Here is a 27,146-nt window from a genome sequence, read left to right on the forward strand (position 1 = left end):
TCTTGAGGCCAGGGCTGTGTTAACTCATCACACTGGATTTTAGGCGTTTCTTTGTTTGTTGTTTTAGAGAATTTAAAAAGCTGGCTGAAAAAGGAATGACTAGAGGGGCCATGCTGATAGGCTGAGGCCAGAGTCACTGTCCCTCCGACACTCCCCTCTAACGTGTCTATATCGTGCTTCTATCCGCCCGATTAAAAACTCCACGGCACAGAGACTGTCTCCCCTATTAGCAAGGGACCCCTCAGGGCAGGGTGTGTGGACAGGTGGGCGCTCAGGGTCTCATGGGACCCTGTTCTCCAAAGCCAGAGCGACCCACCCCTATTCCCCCACGATACCCGGGCCTCAGTGGACGCTGGGCCCAGAATGCCAACTGGCTGTCAACAGTGGAGACCTGCATCGTCCCTCTTCACAGCCAGCCACTCATTACTGGGGGGCTCTGAAGAATGCCAGCTGGGCACCCCAGGGGAACAGAGTTGGGGACCCCAATTTGCAGTCTCCTTATTGTGCCCTCTGAAGGTAGTGCCACTGTAAACATACACAGAGGATCAAATGAGAGAGGCCACCATGAAAAGGTAAACCTGCTCCCGATAAGGAAGGAGGGACCTCGCTGTGGGCTGTTACAGCTGGTCTCGAGCAGAGCGGGGGGGCGGGGGGGTTTCCACTCCAGCAGTCCGCCAGGCCACTCTGTCCCAGCCATCCTTCGAGAGCTTAGCCTGAAGGTGGGAGGTGCAGAGAGAGAGGGCCAGCAATTACAGCCAGCCTGGGAACCCTGTATGACACACTCAATTAAAATCAAACCAGCTCCGGGACCCAGATGCAGGGACAATCAATTTTATATACAGTAATTTCTCGAGCTCTGATGAAAGTCTATTTCAGAAGGGAAAGAGGAGAAACACGTTAAAACGGGGGAAGGATGAGGAGAGTACGGCAATGGTATTTCTTCTTCCCTGTCTCTGTATCCAAACAGATATATCACCAGGAGGAATACACCCGGCCTGGAACCAGCAAGTCCCCACATACCCAGAGATGCCTGGCTTATCTCAGACCCGGCACAGCACGCACAGGGCGTGTTTGCTCACTCGCTGGGCTGACAGGGAAGTCGGAGTCACAAACACTCCAACTGTCAGTGAGGTAGTGCCTGGCTCAGAGGACGGCAGTTTCTGTTTGTTCTCTCAAAACCTAACCGGCGTCAGACGGCTCTGGCTGATGCTCTGTCTGCCGCCTAACGCTGGGGTCTCTCCAGCGGGGACTTGATGGACAGTGGACCCTAAGACTTGGGCCTAATGACTTTGAAGAATGTCATCTCACTCCCCTAAAGAGATAACTTCACTCCCGCCTGGCTCTAACCCCCTCCCATCCCGTGTTAGTGTGAACCCGGAGGTCACACCGCCCCTCAGACCACTGCGGGGAGAAGGCTCCAGACGCTGGAGCGGGCCCATCCCGGAGGCTCTGTGGCCGGAACGATGTGCTTTATGTTGAGGTACAATCTCAACAGAAAGCAGCTCCTTCTCTGCCCATCTGGATGCTCTTTGTTATGGGCCCTGATTTGGGTCTGTGGGTGTGTCTCCTCCTCAGAAGGGACGGGGCCCAGCTGGTTAGGGAGGAGGTGATGGGAGGAGGGGTCAGCGGCTGGTGGCCATCGGTATACATTCTGGAGATGGGGCAGCCTTGAAGGGCCTGGGCCTGGTGGCCAAGGAAACAAGGCTTTTGTCATGAGGGCCAAGAAGGAGCTTTCTGGAGCCACGGTGAGGCTCCCATTCCTCCCAGACGCAGGGGTCCTGGGGGACAGAGCTTGTTGCATGTGTCTAAGGAATGAGGGGAGGGGGCCCCAGGAGAGGCAAGGCCACGATGTGAGGCTGAGGCGGAGGCTGTATGAACCTCACTCTGCCGGTGTGAACTGTCTGCCGGGCCACCGCATCGCCAATGAAGGAACCTCAGCAGGCCGCCCTGCTCAGGTCTTCAGTCTCAAACGAAAGGTGGGGGGGCCTGACCCCGTTCAGGGGGTTTCAACAGCGCCTCCGCCCTGAGCCTCGAAAGTGCTCGGGAAGACGAGGGGAAACCAACCGGGAGACAAATATTTATGGTTTGGCTGAAGCAGGTGGTGTTTTAACACTCACATCCTGCTGCCTGTTCTCTAAATTAACAGGTTTCAGATTCCAAACCCACGCAGGTTAGAACTTGCAAGGAGCAGCAGATGGAGAGACCCACCCGAAACCACCAGCCCCCGTGAAAGGCTGTGCTGAGCCGCCGGCAGCTGCGCACACAGCCCTGGGGAGGCAGGTGCGCCTCCATCCCCAGTCATCTAGGCCAAGGCGGGGTGGGGGTGGGGGTGAGAGGGTGGCCCCCATGGGCGATGACAGAGCCTTTGCTTCCTCATCCCCCCACCCCCACCTGAGAATCACCAGGAAATAAGGACAGGGAGTGTGGGGCCCACTAGAGACCCCCTGCACAGTGTGGTGGCTCCCAGCATCTCCTGGTTCAATCCAAGAACGCTTGATCCGGTGGCTGCCTCTGTCCCTCAGGAACATCCTCCTCTCTATCTTTTCAAAAAAGCAACCAGTCTGGTTTCCCCCCATGAGCACCCGGCGGCCCTCGCGCTCCTGCGCCGTGCGCTCCCTCACCTGTTTCCACCCTGCCTGCCCCGGCCAGAGGGGCCAGGAGCTTGCTTGTGTCTTGTAAGTGACATTGTCAGCCCAGCATACGTTTTTCCGGACTATGTGCTATTGCTAAATGAAAACACAATGAAATCTGGCAAGAGCTGCCTATCAGACTGCAGGGGGCTCCCGGAGGCAGGGCCATGCCTGCTGCATGAGATGGGGGGTGCGTCTCTCCCGTGGACCAGACCCCCTTCCTCCGTGCCACGTCCTGGAGAACGAGGCTGCGCGTGCAGGACGTTGCTCGGGGCAAGGTGAGGTGGAGAGAGCGCTGCCCCAGAGAAAGGAAGCCCTCCCAGGCCTGAGCCCTCGCAGAGACCCCTCTAGAAAGTGGGGTCTTTCTGCAACCAGGGGGCTGACCCCAGTCCCAAAGACCACTCCATCCTGCGGAGGGCAGTCCTGTGGGAGCTGGAAGGCCCTAGGACCCATCAGTATTTACTGCCCAGTCCCGCTGCACGGACACTGGCTACCTGGGCCTCAGTAGGCGGGGAGGTGGTGGTGGGGAGGGGTGTGGGGTGGGGTGGGGGGGTGGGGGGGTGGGGGGGTGGGGGTGGTGGGGAGGAAGCTGAGGGGCAGCCCCTTGAGGACCTGTACAAAAGGCTTTCCACTTGAGCAGCCTGTCTTTAATGATTATAAAGGCACAGGAGTTTAATCCATTCTTGATGGAAGCGCTAATAGCTCTGTGTCCTTGAAGTTCAAAGCAGGCGCATACATGTCACTAATTAGCTAAGCACGGAGCCATTCAGCTCCCTCTCATGTTTCTAATTAGGTCTTTAATAACAAACAAACTCTGACCTTACAGGAAGGCCCCCATTCGTCAGACAGTCAAGGAGGATGGCTGCTTCCCTCTTTATGGGGGACCCAGGGCCTCTGCTTCTCTGGGTACATGCCTTTACTCTCAGCGGGCTGGTCCTCGAGGGAAGCAGGAGCACTGTCTGTGAGCACACAGACCCTTTCCGCTCACCTGGGAGGGGGCTTTCTGGCCTGGCTGGAAAAACCGAAGACTGGCAGGAGGGTCCTGGGCTCCAAGGCCTTCGGCTAAGGCTCCCAGACCGGCTGTCCTGCTGTTACGGAGGTTAGGGCCAGCTGCCGGCTTGCCTCTGTTTACCCGTTTCTAAGGTAGGGACGCTGGTGGCAAAGTCACAGAAATGCTGTAAGGCTCTACACCTGGCAAGAACTTGGTGGAACTTGAGTCCACAGCTACGCACTGGACTTGCCTGGGGAGCTTTAACTATGACTGAAGACTGGCCCCACCCTGGTAGGTTCTGATTGGATGGGTTTGCAGGATGGCCTGGACACTAGGAATCTTACACACTCCCCAGGCACAGAGCTGATTTGGTCATCAACAGCAGCTATTAGCAGGTCCACCTGCACTAATGAGTACCATGCGGAGCCAAACCCTAAGGTTTAATCAACCCTAAAGGTTAATCAACCATACCCACGGGTGGAAATCTGACTAGTTTTTGGTTTCTGTTTTTTGGTATGGTTTATTTTTTTAACCAATACACAATTTTGGAACGATTTCTGCCCTCTCATTGCCTTCATGCATAAAAAACAACAACAAAACAAAACAAAAAAGAAACAAACAAACTTGACTGCTGTTTTCCAGTGTATCCCCACCAACGTGCCTCCTCACTTGGAAGTCCCTGGCTTTCTCTAGCCACTCCTCTCAGATCTAAGGCACTAACACCGTCACCCAGTTCACCCCCAATGACAAAGGGATCAAGAACTTTGGTAATAGAAGCAATGCAGAGCTATAGACTGAATGGTCCCAAGAACCCTTCAGTCTGAAATTCTCTGCCCCCCAAATCACCCACTATCTGTGGCAGAAGCCTGACTGGAACCAAGTCTTCCAATTCCCTATACTTCCTTCTATGCTCTTACCCTCTTTCTCACCCGCCCCCCCCCCCCCCCCGCCCCTTTAAAGCTGCTTATCATCCTTATCTGATTAATCCACAAGGCATCCCTCCCCCTAGGCAGGGTAAGGAATAAGAGAGAAGCTTCTGAGTTGTTTCCATCCCCAAAGCCAGGGCACAGGAAAACATGGGCCAAATCCCTGAACACTGGGTAACTTTCCAGCAAGTCATTCCCAAGCCTGGTTTGTTTCTCTTCAAACTAGCTGAGCAGGGAGACATCAAAATCTCTGCAGCTACCTCACTGGAAGGTTTAAAGACCATTTTGTATACTCAGAAAAGTAAAATAACATGGCCAAGAATACACAGCAAAACTGGACAAAGGTTTTCTCCAACATCAGCCCATGTTTTCTGGTTTTGCTGCTGTGTTTCTGGTCTTTTTTTTGGAGGCTGGGTTGACATTGCCAGACCTTTCCCTGGGAAGGCACCTAACTGATCCCCTGAATCCAGGGCATCCTAGGTCCTGCGTGTCTGTGAGGCTGAGCCTCTCTTTCTTGCCCTCAAGACCAGGAAAGCCGACCCTCTGCAGGCCACGGTCAGAAATAACTTCCAGAAAAAGGGGAAAAGGGGGCTGGGCAGCCTTTGCCTCCCACAGTGGGCTCTACCACATGCACACAGGTTTGCATTAATTGTTTACCACATACCTGGACAGACCATTTTATTATTAGTAAGTAACCAGGAACAAAAGGCCTCTTTATTTTTAGCTCTAATTGCGTAGTAATTACTCATCTACAAAACAAATGAGCCCCTGCTCCTGGTTGCCATGGTACCAGGAGCCCAGCCTTTCTCTGCAGGACGATTGGCCGAGGAGCCCACTGCTCCCGCCTCCGGCCGCACCCTTCCCCAGCCATTGGCCTAAAGCAAAGCCCCAGCAACTGGGCAGCCAATCACCTCCCAGGGCTGGGCTTCCCAGCGACCTTCCAGATTCAGGCCTCACAGCTCACAGGAAGGGATGTTGACATCCCTATGGAGAACGTCTGTCCTGCCCAGAGAGGCTCTCCCTTGCTCCATCACCTAATTTCTTTTGGGCAGTAGCTAACGTCCTCCAGTCCTGTTTTGGCTAAAGGCTCCTTTCAAATAATCATCTTCAGGCTGGCTCTCTTACCGGACCACACCTTCTCTGGGCCTCCTTTGTCTGAAAGGATTTAGGGACCAGAAGTCAGATTAGAAATGTCAGCCAAAGCCAGACAGCACCATGACGTTAAGTCTGCAACAGCAGAAGCAAGTGCAAAAAATACTTATGCCACCGGAGGCCTCTTGTGAATGATTTTGGGTTCTCTCCTTCCCCAAGGATATGGAGAATCGAGTTGATGGCAGCGGTGGCTTTTTGTCGAGAGTATGTTTTAAAGATGCAGAGCTTTGCTCAGGCATCACAGGGCTGGTATGACAAAGCATCCGTTGACAGTGGCCCAGAGCACAGATCTGATGAGACAGACCTAGACTTAAATCCTGTCTCTGCCGCCTCAGATAAGCTATCTAAGCCATGGTTTTTAAATCTTTAAAATGGGAATGATGGTGCCCACTTCATAGGGTTATGAGAATTAAATGGTGGGCTTGGCACAGTACTTGCTTCATTCATAATACGTCTGAGTTATTATTATTAATATATTAGTATTATCATTATTTTACTAAAATTGGCTGGGAAGCCGAAACTGGTTTGGCTCAGTGGATAGAGCGTCGGCCTGTGGACTGAAGGGTCCTGGGTTCGATTCCGGTCAAGGGCATGTACATTGGTTGCGGGCACATCCCCGGTGGGGGGTGTGCAGGAGGCAGCTGGTTGATGTTTCTCTCTCATCAATGTTTCTAGCTCTCTATCCCTCTCCCTTCCTCTCTGTAAGAAATCAATAAAATACATTTAAAAAAAAATTGGCTGGGAAGTGTCTCTAGCATCCCATCAACCACATGCAAGGGATCTTTCTCTTAAGGAATCTCCCAGGTAGGTGTGAATTTTGAGAGCTTCCAATATGACTCGCAATAAATCCCCTAGCATCTTTAACCCTGCCGGGCTGGGTTTCTGAGCCCAAAGTACTCTGACCCAAAGCCCAGGACAGTGCCTGCCACATATAATAATTACTGTTGCTACGCACATATAAACATCTGCTGAATTAAACTCCATGGCAGATGTACCCTGGGTCCAGATCTAAAATCTACGTCTGAAAGTCAGGCTGTGAAGTCCTGGAGCCTGAGTCCTCGGCTGACACAGTGCTGGCAGCTCAGACATCCTGCATTCCTGCACATGCATGGCGTCCGGGCAGCAGGTGAGTCCTGCAAGAACAAACACGGCTCTTCCACGGGGCTGCTTAAGGGAGGCCGAAGACTGGGGGTTCAAGTCCAGGTTCTTCCTCTTTGACCAAAGCCATGCTCCTCAGGTAACCAGCTGTGTGATAAGTCATGTCTGCAGCCCAGCCTTCTCATAAAAACAAACCTGTAAAACCAGGCCCCAAACTGCCTTCCTGCCTGTCTCATGGGGTAGTTGCAGTAACCGACATAACAGTCTAAGCTCAGCAGAAACACAAGGAACCACAGTGCACCAGGCCTGTGCTCCTTTGATGATTCTCATCAACAAGGGGTTGCACCAGCTTCGGGGCTCCTAGACTCTGCAGTGCTCCCACCCAGCCCAGGGTGCAAGGAGGGGGTCCCTCTATCCCTCTCGCTGGTGCCCAAAGGAACCATCTCACTTTCCACTCCTCCTTCTGAGCCACCATGAGAGTGGGGACCCAACCCACTCGGTGGGGGGGGGGGGGGTGCAGGCACGGACAGATGCGTCACCCACTGAAAAGAATTCCACTGATTTAAGGCCATTAATATTCCGCCACTCCACTCACTTTAGGATTAACTTATACTTAGGTCTGGGCTTCAAGGCTAGTTGCTAATTGTACTAGAGTTGATTTATCAAGTGCATGGGATTTCTATTACAAAATTATTGATTAGAGTTGATGTATTTTATCCTCCACAGGGTTGGTCCGAAAGGCCTTGGAAAATGAATGAGGCTGAGGTCAGGGGCGGGGGTGGCTTTTTGCGTAATTATAAATTCACCGGGGTTACCGAAATCCAGTGCTGGACTCTTTAAGGGGAAAACCCTGGCTCTCCCAGAAATGAAGACTGCAGTGACAAACTGGAACACAAGGCAGTGGACTGGAGATACGAGTTCAGAAGGTCTTTCAGGTCAGTCTGGCTGGTTGCCGCGGCTGGTCCCAACCGGTCACAGACGGGCTCTCGCTCTGGGCTACTGCGCTGGCTGTACTCCACGGCCATAGGTGTGGTTCTATCTCAGCGAGAGGGTGTCCTCAGGACCCTGCCCACAGATGGGCCATCGTGGGGTCACAGGCCCCAGAGAATGCTTGCTGCTAGCACAGGGGAGGCTGGGGGGGAAAGTGGAGATGGTTTCACAGCCCCCCTCCCCCTTCCTGGCCACTGGATCCTGCTGACGGAGGTGCAGGAAAGCCCTCTTCAGAAATGAAGGCTGCACACGGATCCGTTTTCCCATTCTCAGGGAAGCTGACAGTGCCAGAAACAACGCCTCCGGGGAGACAGGGGCTTTCAGGGGAAGGGTCTGGATTCTCAGACCAGTGAAGGGAAGAAGCGTTATCTGCCTGTATACTCCTTGGTGCTTGGCACAGAGCAAACCTTCAATGCGTGCTTGCTGAAAGCAACACCTGGGAACCCTAAAGCTCACGCCGCAGCCGATGCAAATGATTCCTGGATCCCTCCAGCAGCTGGAGGAGCATGTGTGGGACACCACCGTTCACGCCCCTCGGCCCTTAGCGTATCAGGCAAAGGACGCCACTGGGGACATGTAGAACATGGTGAGCCGCTGGGACAGGCATGCCTCCCTTGCAAGATCTGCTCTCTTCCCCAAAGCATTTTCCCTTCTGGCTCAAGTGAAACTATTCTACACGCCATTTGAATTTTACTTTTGCTCATTTTAGCTGTTGGAACAGAGACTCTTAGGATGTTCAGCCACAGGACAGCAAAGCCATTTTCTGAGCAGAGCCAGACCTGGGATTTAGGCCATCAGGGGAGATTTCCTGCTCTCTCTGCCTTCTGTCCCCACTCTCTTCCCCTGCTCCCCAGCCTGGGCCCATCTGCAGGGTCAGCAGCCAGATGCCTCACAGTTCCAGACCTTCCCTCTGCCCACGCCCCACCCTCATGGCCACGCCCACCCCATGTAGGCAGAGCCAGAAGGATGGCACATTCCAGATCTCCCTCCCTGGGCCTCAGCCCTCATTCTGGGGCCCACTGGCCTGCTCACCCCTGCCCTCCCCCTCCCCCCCAGACTGTGCTGCCGACTTCCACAGCCCTGCTTCTCTCCATGACGCTCCCATTTGGCCCTGTCACTTCACACTCTTGGGGACTTCACAGCTCTGTGAGTTCCTGGGCTTCTGTCTCCCACCACAGATGGGGACTCTCCAAAGGCTCTGAGAGACCTCTGGTGCTCCTCAATGACTGGTCGCCACAAATACGGGGAAGGCGGTGTGTCCAAAGGTGACTGCACGTGGCCCTGAGCTGAGGGCAAAGGCAGCAGGACTGGGAAGCCTTCCTGGGGAGATGGAGAAAAACTGTGGCTTCCTCCCTGACAGTTACAGCAACCCCCACCCCACCCCCTGCCGTGCCAATAATCTCCGAGCTGGCAAAGGAGCAGAGGGCTTGGAGGGGCCTTGCTGGTAGCCCCTCAGAAAGAAGAAAAGATCTGCTGTGTTCAAGAACCATACGAGGAAGACAAGGAAAGGAAGAACTTGAAGACTCCTTCTGACCTGGTTCCGTTCTCTCTCGCTATAGTTGGACACGTGACAGGGGCCTCAGTTGGGAAGGCTAGAGCTGAGGGTGGTGACCCAGTTCTGGACTGGGGGAGCAGGGAGTGTGAGGGGAGGTGGTGGTGGCTGATGGCGAGAACATGGATCCAAGCCCCTTGGCGACGTTGAAAATATGGAGCCCCTTCTCTTCCTGGCCCCCCACGCTATCCTTCAGACAGCCGTGCCATGCCGCGCTGTCAGAGACCCTGTAATATCAACTCAACAATGCATGTTCTACAACTACGGCTACAGCTACCAGGACATCGACTACAACGCATGCATTTAGTTCAGTCCCACAGATACATACACTCTAAGAACAGGCAGGGAGGTGTGAAATGTTTTACTGGACAACAGGTGTTTTGGAGTTGTAACTAATAAAAAAAAAAATCGAAAACGAAAGTACAAAAAAAAAAAAAAGACATTTCTCGAGAGTTGGATATGAATTTGTTTCTTGAACTGTTTCATCTGAACAAGCAAAAACATGCAAACCAGCTGGTACTAACAGGAAGCTGGACACTGAGAGAGGATTAATAGGTGTGGACAAACCTTCCCGCTGAGCGTGCTCAGAAGAGTGTTTGAGAGGAGGTGTGCAGATCCTAGTGTAAGAGAGGCGGGAAAGTATGCCTCAGAGACACTCTCACCGCAGCCCCAACCAAGCAAGAGAAAAGACAACAGAAACGTGACTCTCACACTCACCACCGTCAGGAGCTCATGTTACTACATTGGAATAAAGCTGGCAAGTATAAAGTACAGTAAGGGGTCCTGGCTGGGGCCGGAGGTGGGCTGGGGAGAGGAGGGGGCTCCGAAGCTCTAAGATTGATCCACGGACCCACCCGTAATGCCACCCAGAAATGAAATAGCCTCCGAACCACTTCCCTCGCCCGTGGGGGGAGTCGTTTGCAAACAGGATTGAGGTTTGAGTGGGACATGATGGGGCCACTGGAACTGAATGAACACGATCAAAATAAACAAACAAACTCTTGACTGAGTACAAGAAAAGATGACATTTCAAACCACCGGGTGAAGATAAAAGAAAAGTGACCACTGATAGTGAAGTTATCTAGGAGTCGGCAGGGACCTCCCCTGGTGGGGTCACCTGAGCCCTGCTCACCTCAGGCGCTGGGTGAATTAGGCAAAGGCGGGCAGGCTGGCCCGGAGGAGCTGGCTGAGGTGGGCGCAGAGCGCAAGGCCCCCTGGACCTCCTACCCTGACACCGAAGCCCTGACTGGTTTGCCAACCTGAGCCCCATGGAAGCTGCTTCCTACCCCCACGGTCTCGGCGGGTGCTTCCGCCTCAGGAAGCTCCTCCCCTCGGCCCTAATAAAAGGAAAAGCCCAAACAAAACTGTGGGGCCAGACAAAAAGCAAAGACAAACGTAGGGGATGCCTGGTCCCTGCCCCATGCCCGAGAGCTCTGGCTTTAAGTCGTCTGCTTGTCCAGCACGGCACCAAGCTCAAGGTCGGTGCCCCAAAGCGTCTCCCTGAACCAGCTTCTTCTGCAAGGGGTGCAGCTGAACTGTGACTCCCTCAATGGCCGAGGCTGCTGCTGCTGGCTCAGGAGGCTGAGGGAGCACCCCTACCCCTGGGGAGGAGCTGGGCTGGGGTGCAGGGTTGCAGGCATGGTGAAGGGAGAACCTGACAATCAGACCTCAGTGAGCCCCTGCTGGCTGGGCGGATGTGCAGACCCCAAGTCTGTGTGGCCCTCACACCTGTGCCCAAGTGCCACTGAGGGGCCACTACAGACAGGCAGATTGTGGGCCAGTCTGCCAGGTTCGGAGTTTAGATCTTTCTTTAAAAGAGGGAGGGGTAGTCCTTACAGGCCAACAGGCACTGAAAGAAAGAAAGGCAGAGCTCTTCCTTCCCCAACCCTGTAACCCTGCGCCAGGTCCACAGGAAGGTAGGGGGTGGGCCACCCTGTCTATCACGGGCAGGTGCCCTCCACTGGGGAGTATTCTGATTAGGCGGGCACAGGCTAGCCATGCCCCTTGGGCATAGCCCAAGTCCCCAACCCCAGGCAGCACTGTGGGGTGCCTGCAGCTTCCTGGCGGAGCCCGCACTCTGGGGAGAGAGGGGGGCCGACACCTCGGAGTTGAGGATTTACTCCTGCTCTACCAGGCTGGTGTGGGGCAGTGGTCGGGGCACACACTCCTGAATAGAGTTCACTAACAGTGCAGCGATGAGCATGGCTGACCTAGGATGGCCTGTGGGAGACTGCGTTCCCGATGGAAATGGCTACAAATAAACCACTGATCCTGAGAAAACAAAAGGTGTGGTTGGAGATGGCGCTGACCTGGGGGTTAGGAGTTAGCGGGGTGGGTGGGACTCCCGCCTGGCTCTGGGTCTGTGGGAGGTGCGGGTGGCGGAAGGGGGCCCAGACCACGGGGAGACCCCTCTGACTCACAAAGAACCCCATGCTGCCCTTTAAACTTGCCATGAAGTCGGGAAGGATGGGGTGGGGAGAGAGGCAGGGTTAATTTCGGGTTAAAGTTTAGTTTCATAATCCAAGTTATAATAAGAAAGAAACTGAACGGAGAAAACAAAACCAACAACACTCAAAAATCTCGTTTCCTTTTGCTCGTCCCCCCACCAGGCACCGGTAGGGCAGAGGCTCGCTCCTCAAGACTGAAGTTAAAAATCCAAACAGAACAGGGGGACTGGAGGCAGCTGTGCCCCCGCCCCAGGGCAGGGGGCGCCCAGGGACGCTGGTCAGAGGGCCAGGGAGGCCTTGGGGCCGGATGCTCAGGGAGGGCACCCCGCTCTCCGCACCTGCTGGCCAGTCTGCCCAGCTCTCTGGCAAACTGCCCTCTGCGCCCCGAGAACGCCCTGGCCCCTCCACATAAATCCCCAGCGGGCGGTTCACAGGAGCGGATCCTTTGTAGCTCGAGGCAGTGCCAGTTTGCATGGAACGGATTTTCACTGAGGTTTCTAATGGGCCTCACTGTGCCAGTGTCTTGTCACAGAGGTTTGGGTTTTTGGCATTTGCCCTCTGGGCTTTTAATGCCCCATTTCCTGGTACCCTCACCAGCACCTCCCTCCCCGCCCTCCTGGGAGCCGTTACATCAAACTGATCGTCCCCCTGGATGCTCCAGAGCCCGGTCCACAGGGTGTGGGGGGAGCTGCAAACCACGGTTTAGGGGGAGCAGGGGCTCTAGGTGCCCAAGGGGGAGGCGGGGGAGGCCAGGAGCCCAGAGCACAGCAGAAGCCCCGCCTGCTTAGGAAGGCAGTGGGCGTCTGGGGCGTCTGGGGAGAGGACCCAAGGCCCTCCTGGGGCCTGGACGTGCCCACAGCGCCCCTGGGAAAACGTTCCCACCTCACTTGAGGGGTTCCAGACCTCCTAAAAGGCTGGCTTTGGAGACCAAAGGACCGGGGCGACCCCCTGGGCGGGAAAACCCCGCTTCCCTTGGCCGCCGGGGTCCAGGAGCTCTCTTGTCTCTGCTAAGAGTGTCTGGGCGGCAGCAGGGACCTCAGGAATTGCAGCTCGTTCGCTGAGGTCGGGGCTGCCCCCGGTTTGGCCTTTGGGAGCTCTGGCCTTTAGCCGGATCAGCAGGCCCACCTGCCAGGGGCAGCAGGACCGAGTGGACTGGTTGCTCCGAGGCTGAGCTTCCCCGTGACAACCTAGACCTCTGGCTGGGCCAGAGACCCGCGGAAAGGAGGCCTGCGAACCAGCAAAAGCCGAGGGAAACGACCTCGGTGCCCCGAAGCCGGCTGTCAGGTGAAGGGGCTGTCCGAAGCCCAAGAGCAACTCGTTTCTCCTTTTTGCAATGACAGGACAGTAATCTACCTTTGGTTTGCAGTCCCTGACCGAGCCCGGCTGGGAGGTGCCCTGGGTGGCGGGGCCTGGCCCGAGCCTCCCTGTCCCGCCCTCCGGGCTGTGGTGAGTCGGGGACAGCCGCAGCCACACAGATCCGACAGGGCCTTTACCTTCCCCCGCACACTGGGGCATGCCTGGCAGCCGCCTGTCCCATACACCTTCCTACCTGATCCTCTCGCCGCCGCCACCGCCGCCGCTGCCACTGGTCCGTAAGCCGCTGCCGGGAAGCCTGGCGGAGAGAGAGGCGCTGGAGTCAGGGGGGAGGGTCCTCGCAGGGGCCGCAGGCAGGCAGCCCTGTCTCCCGGGCCCCTCTCCCCCGCCCTCCACACAAAAGACGGGCCAGCTTCTAGGGGGACATAGATCAGTGGCTTCTCAGGCTTCTGGAAGGCACAGCAGCTGTAGGTGTGTCAGATGCTCACACACCTGTCACCCCGGAAACTGGTTCTAAAAGGCATCGCAGAGGATGAGGAGGCACTTCTCTGGAGAGCTGGGGTGAGCTCCCTGCCACCTCTGCACTGACCCCTGGCCATTCCCAGGCTTGGCCAGAGCAGGACCAGGCATGGCTGGGCTGCCTGCAGGGAGCGTCCGCCCTGAGCCCCAGGCGGGAGGCCCTCAGGACGGAACAGACACAAGAATAGGCACCTTGGCCAGGAGTCGGCTTAACTCTAGCTGTTTTCCGTAGGCTCTGCAGGTTTGCTGGGCCATCTTAACGCCAGACTTGGTCATGTCAGCAGCATGGCTGCCCAGGCCTAAGGGGGGAGAATTCTGGGGGTCCGGCTGACCGCGTGCGCATGAAGCCCACGGAGGGAGGGAGCGTGGGGCCCCGGGACAGATGCGGAGTGAGCCCTGCGGCTTTCTCTCTCTCAGTGGTTCAACCTCGGAGGCACGGTCGTGGGGATTTAGATCTGGTTCTTATCTAGCCGGCACTGCAGGGTCTCCTGGGGTTTCGATCAAGTCCTGTGCGTTCTAGAAACTTCTTGGTCGAGGCTTATGCTATCGAATACTGCACCAGGAAGCAAGGCTACCCCAGCAATGGGACTAAAAGGACAAGGTGACCCAGTGTGGCGGCAGATCATCCAGGTGAGGGAGGCGGTGGGCCAGTCCCCTCCCCTGGGCTTCCCTTGGCCACCAGCTGTGCACACAGCCGGGCACTGGGACACACACAGACATACTCCCACACACGTGACACAAACAGCCTCTCCATCCAGGCAGACACTTGGAGGCCTGATTCCAAGACCCATTCCCAGTGACGGGTTTTAAATGATGTGCCAGAGGCAGCAGCATGGAGCACACAGCCCCACCGAGCTGCGGGGCGTTGGCCACAGAGCCTTCCAGTAAGGCATCTGCACAGGACTGAGGGGAAGGCATGCACCACGGGCGGCAGGGAGCAGGGAGGACAGGAAGGAGAGAGGAGCCATCCCCAAAGAGAAAACTAGAAGCCCACTAAACTCTAAGACTACCGTCCTAGCTACACGGAACTACTGGGGGGAAAGAAGTTCAAACGGAACGAGCTACTCTAAGAAGGTCAGGCTAAGCTACTGCAAATGCCAATGAAAAGAAACATACTTGCATTTAAATATGGTAATAGGGCTGTTGAAGGGGGAAAAAGAAAGATCCAGGTGAAGTCAATGTACACACGCGGTGGAGCCTGCGGCTGGACTGGGTCTCCCAGCTCCTGTGAGGACCACAGGCGCCCGCCTGGAGGCTGCTCCCTCCCCCTGCGGGGCACCAAGGAAGGGGCTCCCCACCAAGGCCTCTCCCCGTTTCTTCCGGGCAGGATCTAGATTTCTGAAGATGTGGGTGCTGGCGAATGTGCTGAAGGAAAATAGGAGCAAGTCAGGTTACTTCTCCCTGTCCCACTTCTCAGCCCGCCAGGTCCCTGCAGGCAGAGAGCATGGACCAGAGGAGGAAGAGGAAGAGAAGGAGGAGGAGGAGGAGGAAGGGGAGGAGGAGGAGAAGGGAGGAGGAAGAGGAGGAGGAGGAGAAGGAGGAGGAGGAGGAGAAGAAGGAGGAGGAGGAAGGGGAGGAGGAGGAGAAGGGAGGAGGAAGAGGAGGAGGAGGAGGAGGAAGAGGAGGAGGAGGGAGGAGGAGGGGGGGGGGGGAAGCAGGTGTGGAGAGCAGCAAGGCCCAGCTATTCTTGCACTCTCTCAGGAAGCAGGTTTCCTTGGAAGGGTGACAAGGTGGTGGTGGAGGTAGGGGGATGGGTGGGGGGGGGGAAGGGGAGGCAGGACTGGGGGAGGGGAGTCTAGTCAATAAAAAGACTTAACCAAAGGTCTATTTTCTGGAGTTGAGTACATTTTGGATGAAAAGTCCAAGAGAAAGAGGAAGGGAAAAAAATATCCAGGGAAATCCATTATCCTTAATCTCAGATAAAGGCTGCTGGAGACTGAGCATCACATTGCTAAGGGCTGGAATTTAATCTCCATCAAAACGGGCTGAACGGAGTGACAGTGTGAGGAGGGGCTGGGAGTGGAGGGCCACCCAGTCTGCCCCTTACAGTGAGCGAGCCCACAGCTCTCTCAGCACGGGGCCGCGGCCTCACCACACAGCGTCCGCCCGGCCCCTCCCCAGGCTCCCTGCCATCCACTCCAGCCTCACTGTCGCCCTCTATCCAGCCATCTGCCCTGCCTCCAAGACAGGATTCTCCCCGTGCAGCGCTGTTCCACCTTCTCCATGCTGGGCCCCGCGGTCAGATGGTCACAAACATACTGGGGGCCTTGCATTCCTTACTGGTGACAGTGGTGTGTAATCATTTATCCTGTCCCAATGTCATGATGTCATTTTAGTGGGGCTCACTTGCCAAAGCTCAAATGAGAACGTGCCATCTTCTGTTCAGCTCTAAGAACAACTGGGCCAAGCGGCTGGCACGACCCTGGTCGTCTGATCTTCCCATTTCTTAGCAATAAATCAGGCAGAAAGGAGAAAAGCATTTTGCTGAAAAAATCTCAGGGCCTCAGTGCTCTAGGTTGCCTACTGGGGAACTTAGGTATTAGGAATGTAGCATGCGCCTCCTATTCGGGAACCTGGCATTAAAAAAGAAAATGGCCCTAACCGGTTTGGCTCAGTGGATAGAGCCTCAGCCTGCAGACTGAAGGGTCCCAGGTTCGATTCCGGTCAAGGGCATGTACCTTGGTTGCGGGCACATCCCCAGTGGGAGGTATGCAGGAGGCAGCTGATCGATGTTTCTCTCTCATCGATGTTTCTAACTCTCTATCCCTCTCCCTTCCTCTCTGTAAAAAATCAATAAAATATATATTTAAAAAAAAAAGAAAAAAAGAAAATGCCTGGATACACAGGAATGAAGCACTAATGGTGGAATTCCAGGCATGGGCTGTCATTGCTGAAGAGCAGTCAGACCCGATTCGGTAGCCTGGAGCTGCTTTGTCCCTCACGTGGAGTAACAGAGGGCTCACTGGGCTTGGCCTCAAAGCCTGCTCCAGCCCCGGCTGCCCCTGCCTCGCTGGGTGACTTGGGTGTCACCTCTCTGGGCCCTGAGTAACCGACTCCTTTTTCCTACAAGGAGGGTGGGCTTGCCTTGGCTGGCGTGGCTCAATGCAACTGCTGTTTGGCTTAATTTTTAAATAACATATATTTCTTTAGACATTCAGATGGGGATAAATGGTAAAAAGGGGAGGTGCACTGTTATAAAAGCGTTGCGAGGTTTTATAACCTTTTGTTGCCAGAGAGCATCTGTTTGGATGAAAGGGGTCTTAGAAGCATAGAAGAGGAAGCCAGGGAGCACCCTTTGAAAACAAAGAAAAGTTCCCAGAAGAGGCAAGTGCAGACCATGGGTGCAGGGCCAGGCACGGAAGGTGTGCGCTTGCCCAGATTCCTTCCGGCTCCGAGGTGCTAGGGAGCAAAACAGGGTGCCTGCTGCCACTGAGTCCTGAGGCCCAGAGAGGGCGAGGCCCGGCCCCTGCCCCACTCGGCACCTGCAGCGTCCCATCTGCGACTGACTGCAGCTGGGCAGGGCCTCGTGTTGCTCCTCTGTAAACTCGTTAGTGACGCCTCCTGGCGGGGCTGCTGAGAGATCCGGTGAGAGGATGGCGCTGGGTGCTCAGCACGGTTATCTGGCGCTCGGAAATGGCTTAGTAAGTGGAATGATAACTTTTATTTCTATTTTTATTATTATTGCTCAAGGTAATAACAGTAGCGGAGCTGAGAACTCCCTTCGGTGCCTTCCTATTCTAAAATCCTATTAATTTACATGACATTTCACATCCAAAGTGCTTTAATAGATAACATTTACAATTCGCTTGTGAGTGATAAGGGTATGTTTTATCTGCAGTGCAAGCTCTAAGTCTGGTGGGGTAATGTGATGGCAGGAGGCACGAGGCTCCCAGGGGCTGGGGTGGCCACGGCCCTGGGGCGTGGTGAGCACAGGTGCGGACATGGATCCCAGAGCCCTGGTGTTTGTGCTTGGCAGCTGGCCTGGTGAGCTCCGAGGCCCTCTTGTCCTGACATGTGCCCCCGGGCTCCCAGCAAGGGCCTGGCCACAGGAGCCCTGTGGGTCCTTCCATCCAAGCGGGGGGCCCTGTTTGCTCCTCGCCCGGACGGGGGCCCTGGTTCACCACTATGTTCCCAGCAGCGAGGGCAGGGCCTGTGGCGGAGCAGGTGCTGAACAACGAGGTGCTCAATGAGTCAAGGATGGATGGGTGGAAGCGGACGAATAGATGCAAGGGGGTGAGGCAAGAAGGTGCTCCTCCTGCTCGTGGCCTTACCTGAATACTAGCACAGGCAAGGCCAGTACCAGAGGTCAGATGAAGGAAGTCTAGAGGGGCCTTAAGCGAGTACCACTCAGGGCTGGCCTCAGGCTCGGCGCAGGGCAGCAGCGCCACAGGGGAAAGTGGCTGGCTTCCCCTACTGAGAGTGGCAGCAGCCGCTTTCTCTGTGGTAAGTGCCTCTGGGCGAGGCCGTCCACCTCAAAGGGAGAGACCCCGAGCCCACTGGGTCGGCGCAGTGGCCTTCACAAAGGCCCCAACAGGGACCAACTTCCTACTGCAGGGTGGGGACAGCACTCCTGGTCCACGGAGTGTTTGCCCCACATTCCCTGGGGCTGGAAAGGAGTGGCATCAGCTTCCTAATGCTAAAATCTGTTGTCTAGTCGTCCCACCCGTGACAACGTCTGCCCGGGGGTTGGGGGGAGGGCAGAGAATTCAACAGAGGCAGGAATGCAAGGCGGGGGGGAGATATGTAATGCATTCATGCCTTTAAGTCTGCTGGTCCCTTGACATGGAATACCTTTCTCTCATCATCTGCCTGGCGAACTTCTATTTGTGCTTCAAAACCCCATTCAGATGTCGCCCGTTCCTGAAAGCTTCCCAGGCAGAGCCAGTGACTCCTCCCCTTCGCTCATTCTGCACACCAGTCAGACCAGAAGGGAACACATCCGAACCCAGACCCTTTCCTGCACCACAGAGAATGCGCTCTCGACCCCCCCACCCCAACCCCACCACCACTGAAGGAACACGGAGCAGAGGCAGTGACCCTGTTGGGTAGGGTCGCTGGGGGAAGGGGATCCAAGTCCATCTGGACACAGGGATGCGGAGGGAGGGAGTGGGGCCACACCTCCGCCTTCTGGTCTGTCCGTAGCTGTTTGTCGGGCTTACCCTGCGCAGCCCTCAGGCCTGGCACTGCTGCCTGTCTATAATGCCACACTGAGCAATTTATGCTTTGTTGTTTTTTTAAGCTGTGACCTTTCACTTGCTTTTGCTGACGGAAATTAAAACTGAAGGGTTGGAAGAAGGTGATTACATTCCTGCTGGTCGGCTTACTGGAGACTTTGTGAGCTGGTGGTACGGGCACCTGGACGGTGTGAAGGAAGTGAGGACGGCAGTGCCGGGGGAGCTGGGATCTGGTGAGCACCACGCAGCCCACGGAGAGGGCAGGTGAAGTCCTGTCCACAGCCTACCTCACTGCTGCCCCTGACCAAGCCGGCTGGGCCCTCTGCTCAGGCATGGATACCACACTACCCTTTCCAAAGCATTAGCTCATCCCTAGTCTCAGTAACCTGCAAGGAAGAGGACAGGACAAGGATCAACAGCCCCATTTGACAGAGGGGGAAACTGAGGCCCAGAGGTGGCCTTACTCTCCCAGCAAGCTAGGGGCAAGAACTGGTCCCCGACTCCCCGCCTGAGAACAGTGTGGCTTTAGCACGGGGCGGACAGCGGGGTTAGGCACACTTCCCTCTCTTTATGCCGAGGAGCTTCCAGAGGCGCCGAAAGCTAATCGAAAGTGAAACCCGCAGCTCCCGTCCACTCGGATTGCTCCAATTCATTTCCGCAAACGGCCCTGCGCGCTGCTCCCATCTGGGGATGGCGTCAGCCCTGACCGTCCACGTGGAGGGAGCAGCAGCGGCACGCCCCACCCACAGCCCTGACTGTCCTCACGCAGGATTTGGGGTGCGCTGCTGAATTTTGCTTTTCCATCTATTAAAGTAGCAGATAGGCTTTCCGGACTAAGCTTGCCTTTAATATTCAAACGAGAGCATTAGCCCCACGTGCACAGGGCCAGGTGGCAGAGGAGCGGGCTGGCCCAGGAGGAGCTAGCTTGTGGTTTCCGCCCCATCTGTGGAGGGGTAATCCCTGGAGGGGAAGGGACGTGCAGATGAGGGCTGTGGTGAAACAGATGTGCAGGCTGCTGTGTCAGGAGGAGCTTCCGTTACAAGGGAGCTCGTGGTTTGAAGGGCTGGGACCCACAGCTGTGGGTGCCCCGGGCATGGGTGCATGGGCACGGCACCGTACCTGGGAGCCAGCCACCCTGTGTCGGCATTTCTAGATGGGCTTGCCTGCTAGTGAGCAGCCAGCCGTCGCTCACCGGTGGGCTCCACCCTGGATCCCAACCGGGAGCAACGGGGGTTCCCCATGAGGGCACTCCGAGGGGACCAGCAATGCTTCCTCTCAGGCTTGTGGTGGAGATTGCCGTGTCCCCTCCGGCCCATCCTGCTCTTCTTCCACAGGCCCGAGCCCTGTTTCCGGCTGGGTATGCAGCTACCTGGAACACAGACATTTCTGCCGTTCCCTTGTAGCTAGAACTGGCCGTGTGACTAAGGTCTGACTACGGGATCGAAGCAGAGTGTCACGCGTGACTTCTAAAAAGTATTATTAAAGGGAAGCGATGTGCTCTTCTGGGGGGAATATGTAATGACTGGAGTCGAGCAGCCTTCTTATGAGATGGAGTCTCATGTTGAAGAAGAGAGAAGAAGAAGACAGGAGAAGCCAAGACCTAATACTATGAAGCTTCTTTCACACGGGAGAGAGAAACAATTCTTATTTTGTTTAGGCCATTATCATTTTGTGTTTTCTTATTTACTTTTGAATTTTCTTCCTTAAAACGGATTCAGTGTCTAAGGGTGTCATTTCTCTGCCTGGGGTACACCCTCTTCCCCTCTTCACTTAGCTAACCCTTTGAACTTTGCAAGACCCAGTTCACCTTCTCTAGGCATCCCTGACGGCCCCCAGGCAGGACCGCAGCCACCTCTTCCCCCACAGCAGCGACAGGTTCCCTCTTGAGCTGAGCAGCTGTCCCAGGGTGCTCAGTGGGTCTGACCCTGACTCACTCCCTCGGCTGGACTGTGTCCTGAAGGAGCGAGTTTTATTCATGTCCAATAATTGGTACGTGACCCAGTGTCTGATGATCAGTAAATGAAGAGGGAAGGAGGGAAGAGGTGGGGTGGGCAAGCAGTCCCAGCAGCTCCCTGGCTTCACCCTGAAATCCTGTTTACTAGGTGTACCAGTTAATAATGTGGATTTTTCCAATAGATGGAGTTACACATATGTTGATATATATGCGATTTGATATGTATGCTATTCTGTTGTATTGCTCCTTCAGATGACCACTTGTTCCGATCGATGGCACACGCACTTTCTGAGCAGCACTTCAAAACGTATGAAGAAGTGGAAAACTGGGTCTCTGAATGGTCTGCCTCAAAACAAGAAAAGTTCTATTGGGACGGTATCAACAAATTACCTGAAAGATGGGGGAAATGTGTAGCTAGCGATGGACATTACTTTGAATAAAGCACTTTTGATGTTTCTCTTGAAATTATCGTGTTTTCTTTGATTACAAAATCCACATTATTACGGTTAATTATTAACCGGCTAAAAATGTGGATTACCTATTAACCAGTTAATAATGTGAATTTCCTATTAACCAGTTAATAATGCAGATTACCTATTAACCGGTTAAAAATGAGGATTAATCACTAACCGGTTAATAGTGTGGATTAACTATTAACAGGTTAATAGTGAAGATTAACTATTAACAGGTTAATAGTGTGGATTAACTATTAACCGATTAATAATGCAGATTAATCATTAACCAGTTAACAGTGCAGATTAACTATTAACCGGTCAATAATGCGGATCTTGTAATCAAAGAAAACACGATAATTTCAAGAGAAACATCAAAAGTGCTTTATTCAAAGTAATGTCCATTGCTAGCTACCCATTTCCCCATCTTTCAGGTAATTTGTGCGTACCGTCCCAATAGAACTTTTCTTGTTTTGAGGCAGACCATTCAGAGACCCAGTTTTCCACTTCTTCGTATGTTTTGAAGTGCTGCTCAGAAAGTGCGTGTGCCATCGATCTGAACAAGTGGTCATCTGAAGGAGCAATACAACAACATAGCATACATATTGAATCGCATATATATCAACATATGTGTAACTCCACCTATTGAAAAAATCCACATTATTAACTGGTACACCTAGTGTTCTCTTCACTGAGAAGCAGACCCACCAGCAGGCACCTCCAGGGGGTGACGAGGAAGGAAAACCACGCCGGACAGGGACACGGCAGCAACATCAGTGCCCGTTTCTAACCTTTCCATTGGAGAGCATTTACTAATTTACAAGGCACGTTCACCTGTGCACATCATCCTGTCTAAGGGTAACCACCTCACCAACTGGGCACTATTATTATCCCCAGGGCTTAGCTAAGTCACCTGCTCAGGTGACGTGGTTACAGTGTGCCTAAGTGGGGCCCGAAAACAAGGTCTTCTAGCTGCATGCCCAGGACCACAGGTGCCTCCTGCAGCCTGCGCCGTGCAGGGGAACTAGGAAAGCAGGCGACGTGCAGGCCGCATGTGGGCCGGTGTGCACACGCACGTGCATGAGCTCACACACACCTGGTGTGCAGATGTGAAGGGCTCAGATGTCTCACTGGCGTTCCCGCTCGAGGGCAGGAGTGGTGGCAGAGGAAGAGGCGTGGGGCGAACCGTGCAGCTGGCATGCAGATGCTGTCTCTGCTCAAGGACAGGACCACCTTGAACAAGTGCAGGGACACGAGAAAGCAGGGGGGCTGGGGACAGGCGGCAGGCGGGGGGTGGGGGGGGCCCTAGGCTTTCAGAAACGGCACTGGGCTGTCACTGGTCCCGGTCACTCAGTGCAGTCACCTTCCCGGGAGCGAGAACAGGGCACTGTCAGGCTAAGAGACAGCAGCACACAGCATGTCCGTGGTAAACAATTTATTTTTCTAGCTCAGTTGTTTATGGGTGGTGGTGGTGGGACACGTCATTAGGGAGAAGCACAGATGAGCCATTTACAGGGATGAAGAAAATTCACAATGGCTAAAATGTTGGGGAGGCAAGCATATTAGGGCAAGTTCACCAAAGCAAAACAATCCATACATCGCAGAACAAAATAAAGGGGAAAAGCCACAGAGCTTAAACAAAAGTGAGCACTCATGAAAAAGCCAGCGGGCAAAGAAAAGAAACGGACCAGTGATTCCATCAAGCATCTTTAATGAGTGCGCAGAGCCGCACGGTGGGTCTCGGGGACCCTGACATTCAAACACAGATCTGCTCACATCCAACGCACCCAACGGAAGCGCACGGGACACTTCCCACAAACTGTGAGTGTGGACCAAGGGGCGACTCTTGAGGGTCCAACTGAGCTGTACCTGATTAATCCAAGAGAGTGGGGGGTTTCAAATGGGGAGCAGGGGGGTCAGGATCATGGGAAAAGATAGCCCTTCTCGGGGTGACCATCAGGGTGCCGCCTGTTCAGGACGGACCCTCTGAGTCCTGTCCACGCCTTCCCCGGTGGGCCAGCAGGGCAGGGGGCGAGGGTGGGGTGGGGGGAAGGAGGGCCCGGTGTGGATCGGTGCCCACAGTGCCTGCGATGTGGCGGCCCCCAGGGGGCGCCACTGGCCCTTCTGGAAGACTGGTTGCTCATTATCATGGCAGCAGCCACTGAGGGACGGGCCCCCAAGACAGGCAACCAGAACCTGCGAATACAGTTTTTCATCCAGATTCAGTTTCTCACATTGGTATTCATGGAACCCTGTGTGTGTGTGTGTTCACTTTTAGTGTGTCCACATAGGACAGAGGTGCCCAAGGCACCCATCGCCCACCCCGTGGCCCACCAGCACTTCAAAGCTCACCCCATGAAATGCCCAATGAGCCTGTCTGGTCATTGTTTAAAGTAATTCGATGCCTTCTACCTGGACTCCCAGGCCTCCCCCCTTCACCCCCCCTGGAGGCTCTACACAGTTTGTGAGAAGTTCCCTCTGGCGGGTTACATTCCGGGGGAGGCGGCAGGTGGGGTAGGTGGGGAGGATGTTCACAGTGCGTACAGGAAGCAAAATGGGAAGGGACTGGAGAATAAAATTATGTTTAAAAACCTGTGTGAAGCAATGAGGACACGAGTCTTTTCGATGAATTAAACGAGCAAAAGAGCAATCATTCAGACAGGCAGCTAGGAGAGCTGAGTGGGCACTGACAGCAGCTGGGCGGGCCCCGGCGGGACTGGGTCCTCTCTCTAGCATTGGTAGCAAACCCCAATTTGTTATGCCTCTCTTAAGAGCTAGTTGATAAAAATTATGTCTTGTGAAATCGGCAAATAGTCTGCAAAGTGAAATAAGAACAGAAGTTAACAGATTAAACTAAGAGTCCAGAGGGGGAAAGGAGAGAAAACAGGGAGCCACTGACCGGGATCATAATTCGAGCCCACATATTGATCCAAGGAACTGGGGCGGGGCTGGGGTGGGGCGTATGGGGGACACCTGGGCCTGGGAGGAAGGGGCCAGTTGCGCAGTGGCCGGCCGCCATCACCCCATCTTCCTAGAAAAAAAAACTACTCCCTACTCTAATAATTACCCAAAGGCATCGAGCCCCCTTTATCAGAGCATCTCACCATTTTCATAGCATCTAAAGGTGGGCAGAGGCAGGCACTGCTTAACACCTACTGTGCGCCCCAGGAAAGTTGGCACAGGTGAAGTGGGGCTCCACTGAGAGGGATGCCGGGCACCCACAGATGAGATGGGTATTCATAGAAAGAGCCAATTCGAGTGAAAAGGAGGACCCCGGTAAAGGTTAGACTGTAGGTTCCTCAAAGGGATACGTGTTGTTTTTTAAAAATATATATTTTTATTGATTTCAGACAGGAGGGGAGAGGAGACATAGAAACATCAATGATGAGAGGGAATCATTGATTGGCTGCCTCCTGCATGTCCCACAATGGGGATCGAGCCCACAACCTGGGCACGTGCCCTTGACCAGAATCGAACCCGGGACCCTCTATCCATTGAACCAAACCAGCTGGGGCAAGGAATACGTGGTTTTGAGTGGAAGCACACAGGTAAGAACCTTAGGGGCGCTTCCGTTCCTGTCCGTTAGCTACCTCGAATTGTCCCACTAGGAGGGAGTCGGAGGGGCGGGGGGGGGGGGGTGCAGGATCCACGTGCATCGCAGGAGCGACTGGAGGTGGGAAGTGGGGGAGGTGGGCACAGTGAGCACGTGGAAGAGAGAGGCCACGAGGAAGAAACAGCAGGACAGGTTGGTGGTGGCGGGACAGCTGTGCTGATGTCCGACTCACAGGACCCAAGGCACGGGGAGGGGTCCACAGGCAGCCTGACGGGCAGGGAGAGGGCAGCGAGCCCTCTCGGCCAGATCTACTAGAACATTCCTCACTGACACGAGGCAAGAGACAGATGTCAGGACATTGCCAAGTTTCCCTCACGGGGCCCTGCCCTGCAGCCCAGGCTCTAGAGCAGGCGTCCTCAAACTACGGCCCGCGGGCCACATGCGGGTGTTTTTGCCGTTTTGTTTTTTTACTTCAGAATAAGATATGTGCAGTGTGCATAGGAATTTGTTCATAGTGTTTTTTAAACTATAGTCCGGCCCTCCAACGGTTGAGGGACAGTGAACTGGCCCCCTGTCTAAAAAGTTTGAGGACCCCTGCTCTAGGGGGTCCAGTCTGGTTCTCAGGGAGACACCGCTCATGAGGTCTCGCTGGGAAGTCCCAGGGACTCCCCAGGTGTGGGGAACCCTAGGCTGCTGGGGGAGGTGTTGGGAACAGACAGAGCCACCTCTCCACAGAGGCTCCTCCGGGCCGCAGGGGACGGACCCGAACCAGCCTGGCTCCTGGGTGGAGGGCTGTGAAGGGCGGGGTGCAGCTGCTGGGCCACTGCTTCGGGCCCAAGGCCACGCCACACCCTGAACCTCTGAGAGCAGGCGGCCGCACTCTGGGGGCCCCTGATGGCCACTGGTGAGGACAAACAAGAGGCTTCGCGGTGTAAGTGGGATGGGAATCTGAACAGTTTGATGGCCGAGAAAGAACAGAACAGCCAAGTCCCATGGGTCAGCGAGCCTGTCTGGATGCTCTGATGTCTGGTTTCTGCCCCTTTCAAACCCATCTGATTGTTAAGCCGTGGGACCTGCTGACCATGATAAACAAATGGGCCCTGGGCATGGTGTCTGCAAGCCCATTCCTGGCCGTTCCCAGCCCCTGCTCCGTTCCCAAAGCCGTGGCCTATAGGATGGGCACCTGGGGAGCCCCACCTCATTCTCCAGCCTCAGTTGGTTACTTGTGCATCTCCATCTGTTTAGGGCAGACCCAGGGATGCAGGTCCCTGAGACAGAGTTCTACCAGACATTTCCTGGGCTGGCTCTCAGAGACATGGGGCCCATGTTGTCACCCCAAATCACCCCATGTTAGGATCCCCCAACTCTGTCCTCCTGGGCGGAGTGCTGTGCCAAGGGGGCAATGGCAGCCTGGTTGTGAGGGAGGTGGCTGCGCCAGGGGTGCGAGCCTGGTCTCTCCTTCCCTCTAGGAAGGGAGCAGGGGAGGGAAGGCTGCCTGAGATTGCCACCAGCTGTGGGGCTGAGCAGGATGGAAAGGAATGGGGAACGGGGATGGTGGCACTCGGGGCTCCCCGAGGAGGACAGTGCACACGTGTGTGTGTGTGTGTGTGTGTGTGTGCGCGCGCGCGCGCGCATGTGTAACGAGACCTCCCACCATAACACACTCTTCCTTTATGATCTTTCTGTTGTGAAGAAAATGTTCTGTATTCTGCACTGATGGTAGCCACCAGTCACATGCGACTGCTGAGTAACTGAAATTTTCATTTTACTTCATTTTAATTACTTTAAATCTAAATTTTAGTAGCCACAGTGGCAGTGGGATCATACTGGACAGAAGGACGCTAGAGAGCGAGCGGTGGGTAGCACGTAAGGCCCAGGCCCCCTGGGCCCCCTGGGCCCCCTGGCCCTGCCCTGGAGCAGGGCTCTACCTCACTGGGCCCTGGCGCCCCACCTGTAACCGAGGAAGTCTAATGGAGGCTCAGACCGAGCGGACTCCAGACCAGCGCCCGGCCCAGCCCCGGCTGCTCTGGGTGTGGTGCCTGTCATCCTGCTGGGAGCCCGCAGCCACCGAGGCGGCCGTCTGCTAGAGAAATTGCCCAGCCCCAGGGAAGGGGACACACTCATGGGGGACCCCCCGCCCAACTCCTCCATCTAGAACTTCTGCTCCGACACCTCCTCACCTACAATCAGAAAGGTGCACAGACCTCAGTGACCATTCTGCACAAACTCTCATCCACAGGAGACAGAAGCGAGGTCCTGAGACGGAGCGACCTGCCCACGGCCATGCACAGCCTAGGGCTCTGTCTCCCGTAAGGCACGGCTCTAAGGGTCCCAAAGGCCTCCTGACCTGTCCCCCCACACACCCTGAATCAAACGCTGGCCTAGCCCTGCACA

General features: G+C 55.1%; 1 protein-coding gene across 4 annotated transcripts in view; it reads right to left on the reverse strand.

Moving 5' to 3' along the window:
* The window catches only part of MSI2 (musashi RNA binding protein 2), a 360,515-nt gene that overhangs the window by 14,371 nt on the left and 318,998 nt on the right, over positions 1 to 27,146 (reverse strand). For 3 of the 4 annotated variants that reach the window (XM_079797212.1, XM_079797211.1, XM_079797213.1), the window contains exon 11: positions 13,336 to 13,398. In XM_079797212.1, the coding sequence (XP_079653338.1) occupies positions 13,336 to 13,398 (63 nt within the window). Of the gene's footprint in view, positions 1 to 13,335; positions 13,399 to 21,918; positions 24,015 to 27,146 lie in introns of those variants that run through there. The other variant, XM_079797214.1, reaches the window with a different exon arrangement.

Source organism: Cnephaeus nilssonii, assembly GCF_951640355.1.
Source record: "Cnephaeus nilssonii genome assembly, chromosome: 19".
In the NCBI taxonomy this organism is placed as follows: domain Eukaryota; kingdom Metazoa; phylum Chordata; class Mammalia; order Chiroptera; family Vespertilionidae; genus Cnephaeus; species Cnephaeus nilssonii.